At 44.4% G+C, this 19,913-nt stretch overlaps 1 protein-coding gene across 1 annotated transcript in view; it reads right to left on the bottom strand.

Moving 5' to 3' along the window:
* Positions 1-1,525: 1,525 nt before the first annotated feature.
* LOC109486667 overlaps positions 1,526-19,913 on the bottom strand; it is a 50,537-nt gene continuing 32,149 nt past the window's right edge. Inside the window, 33 exon segments of the mRNA XM_019790533.1 lie at positions 1,526-1,797; positions 2,853-2,945; positions 3,382-3,683; positions 4,304-4,427; positions 5,014-5,100; positions 5,389-5,835; positions 6,019-6,117; positions 6,172-6,435; positions 6,685-6,846; positions 6,931-6,996; positions 7,461-7,488; positions 7,575-7,883; positions 8,046-8,116; positions 8,199-8,366; positions 8,938-9,030; positions 9,218-9,562; positions 9,853-9,939; positions 10,717-11,018; positions 11,223-11,365; positions 11,603-11,668; positions 11,670-12,559; positions 12,820-12,994; positions 13,278-13,426; positions 13,723-13,815; positions 14,064-14,408; positions 15,342-15,646; positions 16,133-16,256; positions 16,259-16,279; positions 16,328-16,532; positions 16,732-17,192; positions 18,417-18,712; positions 19,023-19,155; positions 19,673-19,753. Of these exon segments, the coding sequence (XP_019646092.1) occupies positions 1,535-1,797; positions 2,853-2,945; positions 3,382-3,683; positions 4,304-4,427; positions 5,014-5,100; positions 5,389-5,835; positions 6,019-6,117; positions 6,172-6,435; positions 6,685-6,846; positions 6,931-6,996; positions 7,461-7,488; positions 7,575-7,883; positions 8,046-8,116; positions 8,199-8,366; positions 8,938-9,030; positions 9,218-9,562; positions 9,853-9,939; positions 10,717-11,018; positions 11,223-11,365; positions 11,603-11,668; positions 11,670-12,559; positions 12,820-12,994; positions 13,278-13,426; positions 13,723-13,815; positions 14,064-14,408; positions 15,342-15,646; positions 16,133-16,256; positions 16,259-16,279; positions 16,328-16,532; positions 16,732-17,192; positions 18,417-18,712; positions 19,023-19,155; positions 19,673-19,753 (6,797 nt within the window). The 3' untranslated portion in view covers positions 1,526-1,534.

Below are 19,913 nucleotides of genomic sequence, written 5' to 3'. Positions count from 1 at the left end.
TACTAAGCAGTGGAGTTGCGTGAGGTCCCCGGGTTCGAGTCCTGACATGCCACCGATCTTGTGCCCTTGGGAAAGACACTTTACACGAATTTCCTTACTTTACTCAGGTGAAAATGAGTATTGCATTGTCCTCTGTATTGGTGGCGGCAATAATATAAGTTTTAAAAAAATGAGTGTGTCCCCACCACGTCTTGTGATTACATGTGGGAATCTAAAAAAACTACTAAACACCAAATACCAGCTCAGACAAGAACAAGATATAGTCATGCCTTCAAGTACCAGAGTTATCAACCAAGGATTGAGGCGTTCAAGAATTCATTCTTTCCTCGAACTATCGCAGAGTGGAACTCGCTGTCACCAAGTACAGTAGTAAGTAGATAGCTTTAAACAATGTCTACAGTTAGATGTTCAATGGTTAGTTGTAACAAGCCGTTCGGTGTAACGTAGCCAGCTGCCGCCGCACCGCGTGCCTTCGAAGCCTGATTGTTACGCCGAAGGGCGGTTATACCGGCTATACAGATACAGATTGTTAGCTTGGCTGGAATGTGCCCGAAAAGGAGCTCGATACATAACTAACGTTACATAGCCCAACCAATCATATTTGCATGAGTACAATGAAATTGACCACTATGTTGTATCACTGTGAGTGGCACATACAATGTAACAGCACTTGTAATTTGTTGTTCCGAGTGCTACGCACGGAAAAGGGGTGTGATTTTTCTCGCAGAACATAGAACAAATGATATACGTACAATTCTTATGGCACTGAGTCCTTTATTTGCTTAAATCACCATAGGTAGAAAAGTGTATAAAATATGCCTGCAAGATAAAATTTTCAGAGAGCTACACCTTCTAAACCACTTTCAAAATCTGTAAAGTATAGATATTCAACATTAAAATGAACAAGTACAATATAAATGATAAGGACACTAATGTTATGGTAATCATAGGTACTGGCGTATTTCGTTCAGTGGGGTGCTATGAGCGTATCCGCAATCGGTTTTTCAACGTCTTGTACTTTCTGTACTGAAGACAGACATTTTCAAACCGCTAAGCTAAAGTATTGATCATCAAAGTTACTTAGTAAATGACTGACTGAAGTGTCGCTTAATTGTCTCAAAACGTGTTTACAAAGGGATAAATATTTCTGAAGATCCAAGAAACCAACATAATTAAGGTACACACCATAGACCACACTCACATGGAAAAGTATCCTGTACACACATTGTTTCACCTCTCTTGTTACACATACATTAACTTCGACATTTCGCTAAACATAGTATCCTGTTTTAGATAAAATCACTTAATTATTGTCACCGTATACACCCACTAACACAACATTATATGAGACTGGTGTTTTAATGTTATGAAATACATAAAATCTTACTTAGCATGAAAGTTCATCTGTGTTGGTACAAATCATTATGAAAATTATGGGGTAAGTCCCAATTCTGTATCTAAGTGTTGGAAGTTAAAGCTTAGTCTTTATTTCATAATAAAATCTTACTATTACTCAGATGAACTACAATTTCATTTAGTGATGATGATGATGATGATGTTCCTTTTCTGATGACTTCTTTTCGTGCGCCTCATGCTTCTTTTCATGCGACTCATGCTTATTTTCATGCGTTTCGTGCTTCTTTTCTGCCGTCTTGGACTTCTTGATGTCGTCGATTGTGTTCAGGTCACTCATGACCTTGTTGTCGACGGCTGACTCGGCTGTTTTGCGCCGAAGTTTGTCTTCCTGGATGGCCTTCAGACTGTTCCTCCAGATCCCCGCAGGTATCTTGTCGTCACCTAGGTCAAAATATGTCAAGAACATCGTTTAAAATGTGTTTCTGTGACGTATATTTTCGGTGCTATAATTGTGCACAGAATTGGGCGTCTTACGATCCCCCACCAAGAGATAACAATTTTACTACTAAAATCAAAGAACCCACATATTATAGACGAAGTGAGTAAATTCGTCTAGTACTGCCTCAAAAGAAGAAGTCAAACCCAGCAAAACTAGCACTACGTATGCTGTAGAATGTAGTATAATTTTGCACAGTCTCCCATATCATTGTATTTTCCGTTTCATATATGTATCTGCAATTAGCCCTTGGCCATCTATTTGCAATCAAATTTCTGTCAGTAATCATTAAGATTAATCCACTAAGATGAACCTTACCTGTGTCTGAAGACTTCCCGCCCTTCTTCGTTTGCACGGTCAAAGTTTGTACTTCTAAACATGAAAACAGAGAATACAATAAGAATAATGGTATTTGCCAACAAGATAATCCAGATTCATAAAAGATTGTTTGCTGACTTGTGAAGTTGATTCACATCCTTCCAACCGCATTACATCTCGTTTCCCGTCGGCTGAACAGACAATCACGTGACGGTGAGCTCACTACCCTAATTGTGTGTGTTTGTCTGTGAAATAGACGGGAAACATAGTTCTCTTCGGAGCTTGCGAAGAAGAGAATATATATACATGTATGATTGTACAGCTCAATGTGTCCAACACAATGCCCAGTTGAAGTCCATGTAACTGATCCCTATTGTTACGAAGCACCTATTCATAAGTAATATACAACGGAATTTGTTATATTTCATGCACTTTCATTCTATAAGGTAATAACCCCTACTGTGTACAAATAGGCAAATATATCAAAGAACGATTAGACATTAGAACAAGTAGTATAATTTGATTCATCTACTGTATTGTACATAGGTTAATTTTGTTGTACCCACGTGCACGTATCTGTTTGTATGTCTACATGTAGCTAAAGACCTTACGAAAGTCGCTGTACTTTTGTTGTGTCAATAAAGTTCTTTATATTTTTGTCCGTTAAACGTTTCTACCGTACCTTGTTGGACTGACTCCACCCATTCGCCGATAGAGAATCCTGAGGTTGATTCGAGCTTCGCAGTGTTCACCTCAATTCCTCCTGGAGGCGAACCTACAGAACAAGGTTATGTGTTAAACACCAAGCAGAGTCAATCCTCCTGACTGTCTACCACAAAACAAGTTGAAACAATCCTTGTGTTGTTCAACATGTTACTAAGAGCCGTAGGAGAACAGGGCAACCCAGTCTGTCTACCTTGGTACGCAGGGCACAAGTAAGATGGCTAGGCCATGTGGCAAGGATGCCAAGAACGCGCCTCCCCCGGATGGCACTGAACTGGGCACCACAAGGAAAAAGAAGCAGGGGAGGACAACAAATGAAATGGGAAAAAACTGTCATGAGAGACTTAGAAGAGATGATATGGGTATCACTTGGGAAGGAGCCCGAAGGACAGCACAGGACGTAGGACAGTGGAGAGCTGTGGAGGCCCGCATCGTCGACAGATAAATGAGTGCGGCGAAGATGATGATGCTGTTTTAGAGTCACTCACCGACCATTCCGGTGAAGCCTATCTCCCTGATCTGAGGTTGATACCCGGAGAACGTGCTGGTGATCAGGAGTCGCCAGTACTGTGCCGTCCCCAGGAAGCCGCGGAAGGTCTGCGGAACCGAGCTGCCCGCCACGCACTCTATCAGGATCATGCCGGTCCAGCTGCCGGGCGCGCCGGTCTGGGACAGCTGCAGGACGGCCGTCTTCACGTCGTGGTCCGTGTCTCCCTGGTTCTGGATGCTGACCGCGTCGATAGTGTAAGGCTCACCAAAGTCGAAACTCAGGTACCACTCGTTGTAGAATCTAACGAGAAATCAGATAAAGACAGTAATTACATATTTAAGAATCAGTTGAAATGTCATTACAAATGTATGTGGGTACGTAGAGCAGTTAATAATAATAAAGAACTGTTCTTGGCTGTATATTAGCAGACTACGATTAGCAAACTACAACTGACAGGCCAAATCAGTGTATGTCTCTGTTCAGTCCAATCCATCTTCGTTTGTCTCTTGCCAAGTCTCTAAGATATTTCAGTACGTGAGATTCGAGTCTGATGTTATGATTGAGATAAAGTTTACAGTCGTCGACAAGGCTACTAAGGAGACCTTCACGTGGTCTTCCTTGTCTGGGTTTGAGTTTTTTTGCTAAATGTAGAGCAGTTAACTTCACTAATTGCTTTTGAGGGGGAAATTGAAACTTCATTCAGTAGCAGTGTAATGCCCATTAATATTAACAGTTAAATACTGTATTTCCATCAGTACGTGTGTACCCGTAGCGCTCTGTAGCTGGTCATGCACGTCCAAACTTATATGCTGCAGAAGCTCCTTGCTCCATTGGCATTCACTGTTGAAGAACCTAGAAACATATATTTTGCATTGACGATGATGCATTACAAGAACAGATATGGAAAAAGAATTTTATACCTGCCGAAGCCCTCAGGGTTCCAGAATGTGTCATCGGTGCCATCAAAAACAGAAGCTGCGTCTGCTGTGGCCTCTTGTATCCATTCCGGTTTCCCTGCCAGCCGGTGGAATTGGGCGGATGACACTGCAGATAGAAATAAGCAATCAGACATTTATCTAGAATTGTAACATGACAATACAAAGTGTGCACTAGACAGCATGGATGCTGATAGCGTGCACACCTAACACATACCTGGACATATGACATAGGAACAACAATAAATAGTTAGAACAAGATATAACGTTATACACAAATAACATTATCTAATAAATCACACTGCAATTTAAATAATTTGTATAACAGTTACTGTACAACAATTAAATGTTTGGTGTGGCCCAGCTGGAGGAAGCACAGAATTTTTTGATTGGGCAATGAACGTGTGGCCGTGGAGTGCATCTGTGAGACCCCTGGAGCAGGAGAGATGTGGTTAGGTGTTGTTGAGCAAGGTGTTCAACAGTGGAGGCAAGGGTGTTGCCTATATTTTTTGCGTGACAGACGCATTTACTAAGTAGTATTACATATTGTAGATGTGACAAAGCAATTTGAAATGATGTGATTATAAGTGTCAGGATGCTATGCCATGAGTGTATGGATGGGGCTGCAGAAAGGATTCTATGGCGCTGGTGCTTCAATAATGTATTTAGTTGTCTCTTAACAAATGACAACTTACGTTCTGTCACTAGTCCAACTACTTGGGCATACGGGATTCCGAGTGTCGTATCTATGCTGCTCAGGTCCAGTTCGGCAAGTGGATTTCCTGAAAAAAAAAAAGACAAGCATTTCGTTAGCTCAAAAAATGTGTAACATTTATAGCCCTCGTTACAGACATAATCTCGTCTGACGTAAGTGAACCGACGACTATTCAGTTTTATTTAATGAGTTTAAGTGTGCCAAGGGACACCTAAAAACAGGCCACAGACCTGAGTGTGATATACTGGTAAAATAAATAAATAAATGAAATGACATGCAGATAAATTTGTGATGTACTGATGAGTCTACAAATAACGCCCAAATTCTACGGCAAACCAAATAAACAAAAGTCTACCTGGCTGTCCGTGGAAACTGATTCCCGCCACTCTGGGAGCCATCCCTGACGTGGTTCCTGTGATGACTATACGGAAAACCTGAGACGTCACCAAGAAGCCTTCAAATGCCTGTGGCTCCCTTGTGCCCGCTCTGACTGTCGTAAAGGTTGCAACGTTCTCCCAAGTCGTGGGATCTGCCCCGGGGATTTGCAGAGTGAAGGACGTCACGTCGTGTTCTGTATCGCCAGTGGTAGTGATGCTTATCTTGTCTACTGTAGTTGGCTGACCCTGGTCTATCACTATTGTCCATTGGTTAAAATTAATCGCTAAGCCGGACGGACTCCAGAAGGTATCGAAGGCCCCATCGAAGGCTTGTTCTGGACCCATCGTCACACCATCTATGACTTCTGGGGTACCGGATGCCTCGGAAACCGTTGGCTTCTCTTGGATCCAGGTGAAGGTTTTCACTAATGGAGTTAAAGATAATTATAGTAAGTGCGTTTGTCCGTTGTCGTCTTGTGACAGAACAAATCTAATTTAAGTTTAAAGGCAGTTTATTACATGGCATTAAACATGAAGGTCTAACGTTTTATTTTTAGTTACGTCAAACAGCAATAGTAATCCAAAAACAAGACAAGAAAAGCCATTACCTATCGTAACAAGACGTGCCAGAATGGTGACATCAGGGCCCTCTGGCAAAGTAGGTTCCTCTGGCTTACTAGGTTCCTCCGGACCTTCTTCCGGACCAGCTCCTTCTGGACCCTCTGGGCCGGCTCCTTCCGGACTTTCTGGACCTTCCGGACCAGCTCCTTCTGGACCTTCCGGACCAGCTCCTTCTGGACCTTCTGGGCCAGCCCCCTCCGGACCTTCTGGACCCTCTGGACCAGCTCCTTCTGGACCTTCTGGTCCAGCTCCTTCTGGACCTTCCGGACCTTCTGGGCCAGCACCTTCTGGACCTTCCGGACCAGCTCCTTCTGGACCTTCCGGACCTTCTGGACCAGCTCCTTCTGGACCTTCTGGACCTTCCGGACCAGCTCCTTCTGGACCTTCCGGACCCTCTGGGCCAGCTCCTTCTGGACCTTCTGGACCTTCCGGACCCTCTGGGCCGGCTCCTTCTGGACCTTCCGGACCAGCTCCTTCTGGACCTTCTGGGCCCTCTGGGCCAGCTCCTTCCGGACCCTTTGGACCAGCTCCTTCTGGACCTTCCGGACCCTCTGGGCCAGCTCCTTCTGGACCAGCTCCTTCTGGACTCTCTGGACCAGCTCCTTCTGGACCTTCCGGACCCTCTGGGCCAGCTCCTTCTGGACCTTCTGGACCGGCTCCTTCTGGACCTTCTGGACCGGCTCCTTCTGGACCTTCCGGACCCTCTGGGCCAGTTCCTTCTGGGCCTTCTGGACCTTCTGGACCAGCTCCTTCTGGACCTTCTGGACCTTCCGGACCAGCTCCTTCTGGACCTTCCGGACCTTCCGGACCAGCTCCTTCCGGACCCTCTGGACCAGCTCCTTCTGGACCTTCCGGACCCTCTGGACCAGCTCCTTCTGGACCTTCTGGGCCTTCCGGACCTTCTGGACCTTCCGGACCAGCTCCTTCTGGACCTTCCGGACCAGCTCCTTCTGGACCTTCCGGACCTTCTGGACCAGCTCCTTCTGGACCTTCCGGACCCTCTGGGCCAGCTCCTTCAGGACCTTCCGGACCCTCTGGACCAGCTCCTTCTGGACCTTCTGGACCTTCCGGACCAGCTCCTTCTGGACCTTCTGGACCAGCTCCTCTGGACCTTCCGGACCCTCTGGGCCAGCTCCTTCTGGACCTTCCGGACCTCTGGGCCAGCTCCTTCTGGACCTTCTGGACCAGCTCCTTCTGGACCTTCTGGACCTTCCGGACCAGCTCCTTCCTGGACCTTTCCGGACCTTCTGGGCCAGCTCCTTCCTGGACCTTCTGGACCTTCTGGACCTTCCGGACCTTCCTGGGCCAGCTCCTTCTGGACCTTCTGGACCAGCTCCTTCTGGACCTTCTGGACCTTCTGGACCAGCTCCTTCTGGACCTTCCGGACCCTCTGGGCCAGCCCCCTCCGGGCCTTCTGGACCTTCCGGACCCTCTGGACCAGCTCCTTCTGGACCTTCCGGACCAGCTCCTTCTGGACCTTCTGGACCTTCCGGACCAGCTCCTTCTGGACCTTCTGGACCAGCTCCTTCTGGACCTTCCGGACCTTCTGGACCAGCTCCTTCAGGACCTTCCGGACCTTCCGGACCAGCTCCTTCTGGACCTTCTGGGCCAGCCCCCTCCGGACCTTCTGGACCCTCTGGACCAGCTCCTTCTGGACCTTCCGGACCTTCTGGGCCAGTTTCTTCTGGACCTTCCGGACCTTCTGGGCCAGCCCCTTCAGGACCTTCTGGACCTCCTTCTTCTGGACCTTCTGGGCCAGGTGCTCCCTCTGGGCTTGCTGCGGCAGGCCCCTGGAGTGGTGACGCTGACTCAGGGGTTATTTCTTCAAAGTCGGGTGTTTCGGGCAGACCGCCTGTATGAGAAATAATACACCTCTTAATGTACATGTATATTTAGAAATGTATTTGAAAACCAATAGAGCACATTTATGGAATGAATATTTGGATGTTCTTTTCCAGATGTACCAGGATTTAATTTTGAGAGATAAATGTTCCCTAGTGTGTTTGGTATTCACCTGGTGCACCGTGGAATTCCGTTTTCACCAGCGTTGTCTTTTTCCCTTCATATGTTTGCGTAACGGCGATCCTAACGAACTGGCTTGTGACCACAAATCCGCCAAAGTCTTGGGGCTCAACGTCATCGAATGACTTGACATCAACCCAAGTACCCTCTTCTCCCGTCGGGGACATTTGTATTGTGAAGGATTTGACGGAGTCGTCGGAAATTCGGACTTGTTCTACGGTTGTATCCGTGTCGAAGGTGAATGCAACATAGGTGACCCCGTCCTCTTCAACAGGCTCACTTGGGCTTCCAGGGATCCACGTTGCTTTAGCCACTGGAAATCAATAACTTCAGTTATTATTTTTTTAAATTTTATGTATACTATTAATTGTTTCATTATTGTTATTGTTTCATTTTGCCTATGTTTGAATTATTTTGCTAACAATTCTTTATGTATGTATGTATTATTTCATATCAATTTCATTTCATCTCAATTTATGTATACTATTGTTTCATTATTGTTATTGTATCATTTTGCCCATGTTTGAATTATTTTGATAACAATTCCTTATGTATGTATTATTTCAATTCAATTATGTTTAGTTTGGGTTAGTATAGACAGTGCATAGGAGCTTTTTTGGCCCGCTCCCATGTACAGTGTATTAAGTATGGGAGCTTTATAGAGGAGGAGGGCTTAGCATAAGCTAAATAAGCTTTTTCCCTCCTCCTGCACCTGTTTTATTTATCATTAGTGTATTATGTATAATTTTTCATTGCTGTTGTGCAAATAAACAATCTGGTTATGGCCTTAAGCAATAAAGCAGCACAAAGATCATAAAGCAGCACAAAGACCAAGTGACAACGCCAGTATGATATGCATGAGAAGAAGCTTTGCCATAATCTACCTGTATCGTCAACGTCTTCTAGCGTGGGTAGATCTATCTTGCCAGTCAGCCCTTCTATGGCTTTTGGTAGGTCTACTCCCTTCGGGATGCTCTCTGAAAAAAAGGAAAAACAATATGACATTTCATGAAACATGTCTTGGGAGGAAGTGCAATAATTGGGTACATATCTCAAAATAAAATAAAAAATACATTGATCACACCTAAAGAACATTTTGTCCTTTCTTCAATAACTTAATCTAAAATCCATTATCTATTTCTATGCATGATTCTCGACGATTACCTTCTGTTCCGTGGAATTCGATCGTTGTCAGTTGAGTGGGCTTCTTGTCCTCATACGTCGACGTCACGACAATACGGAACACTCGAGCAGTCACGAGGAATCCACCGAACTCCCTCGGCTCGTCTGGCTCCCTGGGTACCTCGCTCACAGTAGTAACCTCAGTCCACGTACCGTCTTCTCCAGTTGGTGAACTTTCCAACCGGAATGACTTGACGGTAGGGTCTGGAACCTTGATTGTGTCCAGTGTGCGGTCAGTGTCAAATTGAAAGGTAATGGTTGTTGTACCGTCCTTTTCGACTGGTTCGGCTGGAGTAGATGGTTTCACCAACCAATCCGTCTTTTCAACTATGTGAAGAAAATATATGAACAAGGTATTGTATATGGTACATAGTTTGTTGGGACTTCATTTCGACAAACTCATAGTCTATAGACGTGCTTGTTGCTTCGGGAAGAATAGGACCTAGGCCTTAAGAATAAACTTCACAATGAGGTAGTTATTCAGTGAAAGAGGTCAAAGGTTTGCAAAGTCACGCCTAGACAAATAATAAAAACGTCCCTAATAAAACGTTCCACACATACATGTACTTTTGTGACATAGAACGATACTAGAACAATGATACTAGAATGAGACTTACAGACATGGAGCAGTTGCACTAACGTTCCGATGTCTGTATTCGTGTCTTCCTCAATGGTGTCTGGTTCAACGTCTTCTGGCACATCGCCTGCAACGAATATATATAATCTATGTTACACAAAATATGGAAAATAATAACCATAACCTATTTTTCTGTCTGCATCAGAATAGTTATTCAGAATCACAATAGTGTACATTCTATCTATCGGTCAGGAACTTGTGAAATTGAAATGAATACGTCCACAAAAGAATAACACACTAAATTCACTTGTCTTTTACACCCACAGAATCAGTTTTGTTCCTTATGTACCTTTACCGTCATTACTTTTGTTTCATTTGTACTGGTCGCTTGTTTTATGATTAACACCTGTGCGGCTGCTAATAATCCACTTGGTATTGGGTTAAGCAGCATGAAAGATGATGCAATGAAGTAGATTTACGGAAGATTTTCATGTAGGGGATGGATTAGACCCCCTTTCCCATAGACGAAATGTTGTCTCTTTATACCTCTTTTACAGACATTTTCATGGTCATTGCTCTGCAGAACTCACTCAACTAGTTCCACCACTCAGAACTTTTAAGCGTTCCACTAGGTTCTCCACTAGCTCACACAACTTCACCGTCCAAATTCCTTGTTCGAAATCTTTTTACAGTGAGTTTCTTTCCCCGTACGGCCAAGCTTTGTAATTCCCTCCCTGACAAGTTTCCCACCAATATACAATCTACAGGCTTTCAAATCACCACTCACCGCCATCTCTTGACATAGCCATGTTTCTCCCATATTTCTAGTTCAATGCCGAGAAGTGGTCGTATACGCCTTGCATTGAACCACCCCGTTAAAAAAAATTAGCGAAAAACCACTGACCTTCCACGCCGTGGATAGTGACTTCGGCCACGTGTGGCTCCTCCCCACCCGTCGTGGATGTGACGGTGATGAGGATGTAACGGGTGGTGACGAGGAATCCACCGAAGTCCTGAGGCTCATCGGTCCCAGGATCAACGTCAAATTTCTTCACCACCGTGAAACTTTCCAGGTCACTCGTGTCGGATGTTGATATGGTAAAAGACGTTGTGTCGTGTGTCGTGTCCCCGGTGTTGGTGATGGTCACCTTATCGATTGTGAAAGTCTTCTCGAGGTCCACAATAAACCACCATTTATTGAAGTTGCTGGTGAAAAAAAATACCGAACGTCACGTTTCCCTTCGCCATTCCCCTTGCAGACCACAATGCAAATTCAAGATGGTTCAATTTATCTATCATAGAGTTATAGATGTTACACTGTAACTAACTTCGGAACACCATAAATACATTGGTACCGTGGGGGAATTGATTTAGTTGGCAAAATTCAAGTATTACGAATTACAAACAAACCTGGGTAGACCTGTAGGAGCCCAATATGTGTCCGGGTTTCCATCGAAGACCTTAGTAGGGTCAAACACAACTCCGTCCTTCTCCAGGGGAATTCCAGCTGCCTCTGCGACCATACTGGGCTTAACAGGCAGCTTACTGAATGTCTGAACTGAAAGAGAAGCGGTCAAATTGTTATACATATGTTAAAAGTCATACTGTCATATCGATATACATGTAAGTCCAAAGAATGCCCAATTCATTAAATTATATAATATGACCTGAGGGCGAAGAAGGTCAATATTCAACACAGCGCTCGATTAGGGATCACAATGTAATGGCAGTGCCCGTCAAGTCAGAAACATATAACTATTATTAAAAAAGCAAAATACGGTATTACTTACCAAAATGGACAAGCTCCACAACACTAACAAGATCTGGTCTAGGTCCCTCCGGTTCATTTTCTTCTGGTTGTTCTGGTTCTTCCTCAGGTCCTTCTTCACCCTCAGGTTCTTCTGGTCCTTCTTCACCCTCAGGTCCTTTGGGTCCTTCTTCACCCCCAGGTCCTTTGGGTCCTTCTTCACCCTCGGGTCCTTCTTCACCCTCAGGTTCCTCGGGTCCTTCTTCACCCTCAGGTCCTTCTTCACCCTCAGGTCCTTCGGGTCCTTCTGGTCCTTCTTCACCCCCAGGTCCTTTGGGTCCTTCTTCACCCTCAGGTCCTTCGGGTCCTTCTGGTCCTTCTTCACCCCCAGGTCCTTCGGGTCCTTCTTCACCCTCAGGTCCTTCGGGTCCTTCTTCACCCTCAGGTCCCTCGGGTCCTTCTGGCCCTTCTTCACCCTCAGGTCCTTCAGGCCCTTCTTCACCCTCAGGTCCTTCTGGCCCTTCTTCACCCCCAGGCCCTTCTGGCCCTTCTTCACCCTCAGGTCCTTCGGGTCCTTTTTCTCCCTCAGGTCCTTCGGGTCCTTCTTCACCCTCAGGTCCTTCTTCTCCTTCGGGTCCTTCTTCTCCCTCGGGTCCTTCTTCACCCTCTGGTCCTTCTTCACCTTCGGGTCCTTCTTCTCCCTCGGGTCCTTCTTCACCCTCTGGTCCTTCTTCACCCTCTGGCCCTTCTTCACCCTCTGGCCCTTCTTCACCCTCGGGTCCTTCTTCACCCTCGGGTCCTTCTTCACCCTCGGGTCCTTCTTCACCCTCGGGTCCTTCTTCACTCTCTGGTCCTTCTTCACCCTCTGGCCCTTCTTCACCCTCTGGTCCTTCTTCACCCTCTGGTCCTTCTTCACCCTCGGGTCCTTCTTCTGGTCCTTCTTCCTCTGGCCCTTCTTCTTCCTCTATTTCTTCAAGTTTCGGAGTTACAGGTAACCCACCTAAAAGATAACAGATTTTCTTTATTTCAGTGGGAAATAAAACAATATTAAGTGATTTAGAAGAAGAAAGCTAAAAGTTTGACAGCAATTATTGGGGAAATAATAAAAGTGGACAGATACATCTACTGGTAACATAGTGACAAGTTTGATACATTTTGTATTCTTTGGCCATTTAGATAATGCTAAACTATAATTATATTATGATAATATTGTGCAATTTGACTGTCCCTTGAATCCCGATATTCTTATAAGTAAACCACCTGGCGATCCGTTGAACGTTGTGCTCACTAGGGTGGTCGTCTTGCCTGGATACGTTTCGGTAACAACAATGCGCATGAACCTTGCCGTCACTACGAAGCCAGAGTAATCTTGAGGTTTAACATCGTCAAATGTTGTCACCACAGTCCACGTGTCAGGTTTTTCCTCAGTAGAAACCTTATTTTAAATAAAGTATTGTCGTTGTGAAATGGTATTGTACAAAATGTATTTAACATTGAATTTATCTAGTAGTGACGAATTTCCAATCTCATTTTTCTTAGGAGATGGAAGCATTAAGAAAGGGTATCCTGTTTTAGTTTTTACTCTTTAATCAATGTCTTCTTGGCCCTCCAAATCTTTTCTGCTTTTATTAATTGAATGATAGTAGAAAGTACCAAATCAAAATCACTACCACTAAATAAATTCAGTTTTGTAGCCCTAAACGAAATTCACTACCTACCTCTAATGTAAATGACTTCACGGACTCGTCCACTATGTTCACTTCGTGGAAAGTATGTTCTGTTTCGAAGTCAAAAACCACGCTGGTACTTCCGTCCTCATCCTCTTCTGGTTCACTTGGCTTGCCGGGCAACCACTTGGCCTCGACGACTGAACAAAATACCCAAATGTTTGAATTGAGAAAATATCTTACTTTGTACAACGCTGTAGTGTATAATGTAAAATATGCAAGTGTTGCTTTTTATATAAAACCATTGGTTGATGGGTTATTTCAACAGATTCGACAAACATGACAATGATCCACATCGTCATACAGCTGAATTAGATTTAAACGCAAACTGTTATCAGCTAAAGACAAACAAACCCTATAGTGAAGTGATCAGAGGTTTTCAAAACATAATACGTTACACACGTTATATATGTACATGTAGTATATTGATAAATACCTTTGTCAACCACCTCTTCAATAGTCTCCATGTCTATCTTGTCGGCCAGAAGGTCTTCGATGCCTTCCGTGTTAACCCCTTTAGGTATCTTCCCTACAAGGTAACAGCAAAACATCATGAATGCTTTTAATAGCTTGTATTTTGATAGATTACGCAGTGAACAAGAAGGACCATAGATAGTTGTTCACCGATCCACACCTGTTTTGCTTTGCAAAAATAGAACAGAAATAAGGTGTGTTATATCTGGTGCCCAAAAATAGAGCTCATTGGCATATCAACACATAGCATAGCATGTGAATTATGTCGCAATTCAAATTAATGGAATGAAAATAAAAGATTACCTTCAACACCATGGAAAGTGGTGACCGCTATGGATTCCGGTTTCTTTTCTTCATACGTAGACGTGACGGTGATGCGGTAGAAGCGCGACGAAACCAGGAAGCCAGTGACCTGTCTTGGTTGGTCAGGTTCCTCTGGCAGGTCGTCGACCGTTTTCACGACTTCCCAAGTGTCGGGTTCTCCTGTGGTTGAGGTCTCCAGGGTGAAGGATTGCACTGTGGTGTCGGTGATCTCAATCTTGTCCATGGTGTACGTGACCTCGTAGTCAAACTCTACATAAGTCACGCCATCTTCCTCCACGGGTTCGACAGGAGCTTTCGGTTCGGGCAGCCAATCAGAAGCCTCCACTAAAGAAATATGGAAAAAATATGGAATACGTAATACTATGTTTATCTTGGTAGACATTACAAGTTCTCAAATGTTGCCCAGCTTCATTTTTTGTATTGCATGCACTGTTTTCTAAAATTGTCAAGAAGCTAAAGTTTTTAAATAGGGGCATACCCCTGGCGTGGTCTAGTTCAAATCCTATTCACTACAAATCAACCGGACGGAGGCCTGGCAAATCCCCGTCTCGTCTTATCCTCAATGTTAGTACTAAGTAACACTAGCTCATGTTGGTTGGGCAGTCTTGGCAGCATCTTCAGCCAAAATGAATAGATAAGGTTAAAAAACTTAAATACTTACGGATAGGAATAATAGCCACTAGGTCAGCAACGTCAAGACCCGTATCTTCCAGTACGCTATCAGGATCGAGGTCTTCGGGTAGCTCTCCTGAAATGAGTGTGAAAAGAAAAAATGTTGTATTAATACAACCAGAAGTGTTAAAAAGTCACGATTGCAGAATGCTGTGGGGAAAACAACTGCAACGCAAAATTCACATCATACATGTACTGTGAATGGTGTGTGGTAGCGGGGTCAAGTGGAATGCTCGACTTGGAACCAAGATATCCCGGGTTCGAGTCCTGACATGCCACCGATCTTGTGCCCTCGGTAAAAGCACTTAACACGACTTTCCTCACTTCGCCCATGCAGGTAAAAATGAGTATTGTATTGTCCCGTGTTGGTTACGGCATTTAAGTTAGGAATGCAAGAACATGATTTCCGACCATTTCCAAGAGAAATAGCGACTTTGTTACAATTTGCCTGTATAACGCGTTTCAGGCTCTAACAATATAAGTTGCAAAAACTTGATTGTGTCCCCACCATGTCTTGTGATTGGAATATCTTAGAATATATTTTTTTAAAATGGTATGTAGTACAACACGTGTGGTCACACGTACCTTCAACACCGTGGAAGTCAAGTCCAGCAAGGTATGGCTCGTACCCTTGGTACGTAGCAGTGATGGTGATCCTGAAGTAACGTGCCGGAGTGAGGAATCCTGCGAACTCTTGAGGATCGTTGACAGCCGGTTGGACCCCCTCAAATGACTTGACGGGAAGGAAGGTATCAGGATCGTCTTCTGTCGCGTACGACAGGGTGAAGGTCTTCACGTCATGTACCGTGTCACCGAGATGGGTGACACTGATCTTGTCGATTGTGTGCGTTGTTTCCAAGTCGAAAATTATATACCAATTATTGAAGTACCTGCAGATTTGAAAATAGAAAGATGCTTAAAAACGTTACCCTCTTCGCACTTGCAAATGCTGCGCCTTGAGGGAATCAACATGAAAAATATACACGTCAATCAATACGTCCTGTATTGTATTACTAGGATGTTACGACAAACCTTTCCAAGCCTTGTGGTGCCCAGTATGTCTGCCCGTCGTTGTCGAGGATCTTTGGTGGATCATAGACGATTCCATCCTCCTCTTTTGGGACGCCCGATGCCTCTATAGCCCACGTCGGCTTTGATGGTAGCCAATCCAAAGTTTGCACTGGAAGACAAGTTCAAATCAATGTTTTAGTGAGCATCAAAGAGAGCTTGCATCTGCAAGCACCGATGTCATGCATTACTGTTGCCCATTGTGACTTACAGTTTGCTACAGTTGTGTCAACCTTTTCCTTTTACACCAATCAACTGATTCAGAAAATAGTGGCCATACCTAATTTGGTTGTCTCTACTAATTGCACAAGGTCGGGGCGGTTTCCCTCTGGTTCTTCTTCTTCAGGCCCTTCTTCTCCGGGTTCTCCTTCTTCTGGCCCTTCTTCTCCTGGCCCTTCTTCTCCTGGTTCTCCTTCTTCTGGTTCTCTTCTTCTTCTGGTCCTTCTTCTCCTGGTTCTTCTTCTTCTGGTTCTTCTTCTTCTTCTGGTCCTTCTTCCCCTGGCCCTTCTTCTCCTGGTCCTTCTTCCCCTGGCCCTTCTTCTCCTGGCTCTTCTTCTCCGGGTTCTTCTGGTTCTTCTCCTTCGGGACCTTCTGGTCCTTCTGGACCAGGTGCTCCTTCTGGACCGGGTGCTCCTTCTGGACCGGGTGCTCCTTCCTCTGGTCCTGGCCCTGGTCCAGGACCCGGTGCTGGTGCCATTTCTTCTGGTACTTCCTCAAAGGTTGTCTCAGGTTGAAGCCCTTCTGGAAGACCACCTATTAATAGAAGATGAAACATAATCATGTTACGTTTCAGTCTTTCGTATACGCTAATAAAATCAAAAGGAAGAACTATTTGTAATGACAAGTGGTTCTCTTTTCCAAATTTGCAAAGGGAATCAATCATAGAACCAGACACGAATCATAAGACTGTATTGTTATTGTTATAATATATACCTTCTATGCCATGAAACTCGAACTCCGCCAACCGTGGTGCCTGGCCTCCACTTGTCTTCGTGACGACAACGCTAAAGAATCGGGAGGACACCACAAAGTCTCCAAACTCCTGAGGTTCCTCCTCCCCAACTGGCACTCCCTGGACTACTACTGCCTGTGTCCAGGTCTCGGGAGCACCAGAGGGGGACCTGTACAGGATAAATGACTCCACGTCATGGTCCTCGTCACCAGTGTTGGTGATGCGCACCTTGTCTACCGTGTAGGGTGTTCCTAGGTCGACGTCAATGAACCAATATTCGACGTCGTCCTCCTCAGTGGTCCAATACGTTGTCGGGTCGTTGTCGAAAGCTTTCTCGGGTTCGTGTCCTTCCTCCGGGTTGTCCGAGGAGAAGACGACCCAGCCCTCATCGTTAGGAATCCAGTCGGTGTCTTGTACTGCATGGAGAGATGACAAATGGTTACTAAGTATTAGTTAAGCTTTTTAGTTAAGTTAACGTTCTGATGTTAGCTCTATGTTCCAACTGCCAATTTCCCTGGCGAAAGTTATTTTATACTTACCTTCTAGGACAAAACCGATAGATAAATCTAGTTAGTATGTAGGCCGATGCAAACATCAACCAACTGGGTGAAGTTTGGCGGGAATACCATAAATTCTAATGAAGTCATCATCTCAATAGCTGTGTCCTCCCCTCCAGTATAAAATCTTGTTTGTACCTTGTTTGTAAACAGTGAATGTGCCAAATTGATATTCAATAATGCCCAAAAATAATGACGTTTCAGAAGGCATCCACTACCTTTCGTCAGAAAAGTAGGTTTATAAGTACGAACTATTGATTGATATGCAAATTTGTCTGGCCGTTTCCAAAATCATACCCAGTTGCTTGTCAGTAACTGTTTTTTGGCGTATATTGTATCTTATTACCTGGGTGTCTAACCTTCACCGAATACAACAAACAGTCTTACCGTCACTAACAGCCGCTACGATTTCCGCAATCTCCACTCCAGCCGGGATATCTTTAGTCAAGTCTTCTGGGTCAACACCATCTGGCAAAGTACCTGCAGTATGATAGACTCTCTCAGTACATACTTCATAACGTCCGTTAACAAGAGACAATTCTACAATTTTGTAACATCTTCATGAAAGTTCATCTGTGTTGGTAGCCATCACAGTAAAATGTTGAACTTTATTCCAACGTAAGGATTACACAGAGATCAAATTTTCAACGACCACTGTCGCCTTCATCAGGGTAATTAATAACTTGTCTGTAACCGCATTACTCTTGCGAGATTACGTTTTGACGTGATTGGTCATTAGTTACCCTGATGAAGGCGACAGTGGTCTCTGTGTAATCTTTGTGCTGGAATAAAGTTGAACATTGTATCTATCTACAACCACGAATCTGGTGGGGCCATCTGGCGTAACGTCAGAGTGCTCGACTTGGAACCAAGAGGTCCCGGGTTCGAGTCCTGACATGCCACCGATCTTGTGTCCTTGGGAAAGGCACTTTCCTCACTTAACTTGAGTGAAATAAGTATTGTCCTGTCTTGTATTTGTTCTATATAATTATATTGTTGGTGGAGGCATGAAATAAGCTGATATAACTTGAGTGTCCATGTCTAGTCATGAAATGTTGGAATATATAAAACCGCGAATCTCACCTTCTTTTCCTTCAAACTGAATCTCAACGACCTGCGGTTGGTGCCCCTCGTGGGTTTGCGTGATGAGGATCTGGAAGAACTGGGCGGTCACCACGAACCCCCCGAACACCTGCGGCTCCTTGGTGCCTGGCTGCACATCTGTGAACTCCTTCACGGTGACGAAGCTGTCCTTTTTCCCGGTGGGTGACGAGAGGAGAGTGAACTCCTTGATGTCGTGATCTGTGTCCCCGATGTTGACGATTTTGACCTTGTCCATGGTGTACTCAGTGCCCATGTCAAAAGTGATGATCCAGTTCCTTAATAATGAGAACAAACAGTCAGGTATCTGTATATGGTGAAGCAAAGCAATGATTATGTTAATGAGAAGTGGGCCTAACTGCTGAAGAACTCATAGCTGAATTGTATAAATTTTTTTTATTTATGTAGACAAACATCATGCTAAGTCCATTTTGTACAAATGTAGAGGATCTAAAGATCTGAAGGACAATCATAATGAAAAGCCACTGCAGTGTTTTAACGATTGCGAAAAAGCATTCATACATTTTATCCTACGATTAACACATTCAGTTTGTAAAACGATAAGACAACTAAACAACATATCCATACTCAGTTCCTTCTGGGCTCCAGAACGTCTCCGGATCTCCATCCAGGGCTTTCCCTGGGCCTTCTTTATCCGTGGGTTTTCCGGATGGGTCGACCACCGTGTCCGGATCACCAGGCAGCCATTCCAGCTCAGCAACTACAGGATAAAACAATCAACGTATGGCATATAACAATGTCACCCTTATCAAATCTACAACAGCAAAATTTAAGTTAACAATGACAATGACAATGAACTTTATTGCATGTTCACGCCCTACACGGGCCAAATGCACTTAAGTTAAATAACTTGTGGGTACAAGAATAGAAGAAGCAATTGTTACATTCGTATGCTATTTCTCTATCTACAGGATCCAACTACAGGATCTCTTCTCTTAAAACATGTATGAACAAATTTACATAGTTTTTCATTTATATCATAGCGCTTGGATGTCATAATATGTTTGAACAATTCTATTTTCGGCAAGTATGTATATTTCTTTTCTAACTGTAAGGAGCTAATAAAGGATTTCCGGATATAACACAGTAACGTGTGCCCTTTATTGCTTTATTGCTGTCATATCTGAAAACACCAATAACACCAAGCCATTAGGTTCTACATGTGCACATGGCCAGCTATAACAACGCCCGCATATAGATGGAGAGTGTAAACGTACCGGCCTCAACAGCTTCCACAAACTCATCGACCCCCACGCCGATTTCCTCTTCCAGCGTGGACAGATCTTCGGGAGCCTCTCCTGTAAATAAAATCCACTGTGAGCCTATATATAAATGATGTAAATGATATAAGTGACGTGATACGGCTATACACTTTCCTATCATTACCTTCGCCAAGAAGGTTATGTTTTCAGTAGCGTTTGTCTGTGTGTGTGTGTGTGTGTGTGTGTGTGTGTAGTT

Source organism: Branchiostoma belcheri, unplaced genomic scaffold (assembly GCF_001625305.1).
Source record: "Branchiostoma belcheri isolate BF01 breed outbred unplaced genomic scaffold, Haploidv18h27 scaffold110, whole genome shotgun sequence".
NCBI lineage: Eukaryota > Metazoa > Chordata > Leptocardii > Amphioxiformes > Branchiostomatidae > Branchiostoma > Branchiostoma belcheri.
Note: the sequence above shows the minus strand (reverse complement) of the source record. Positions and strands in the feature narration are given on the sequence as shown.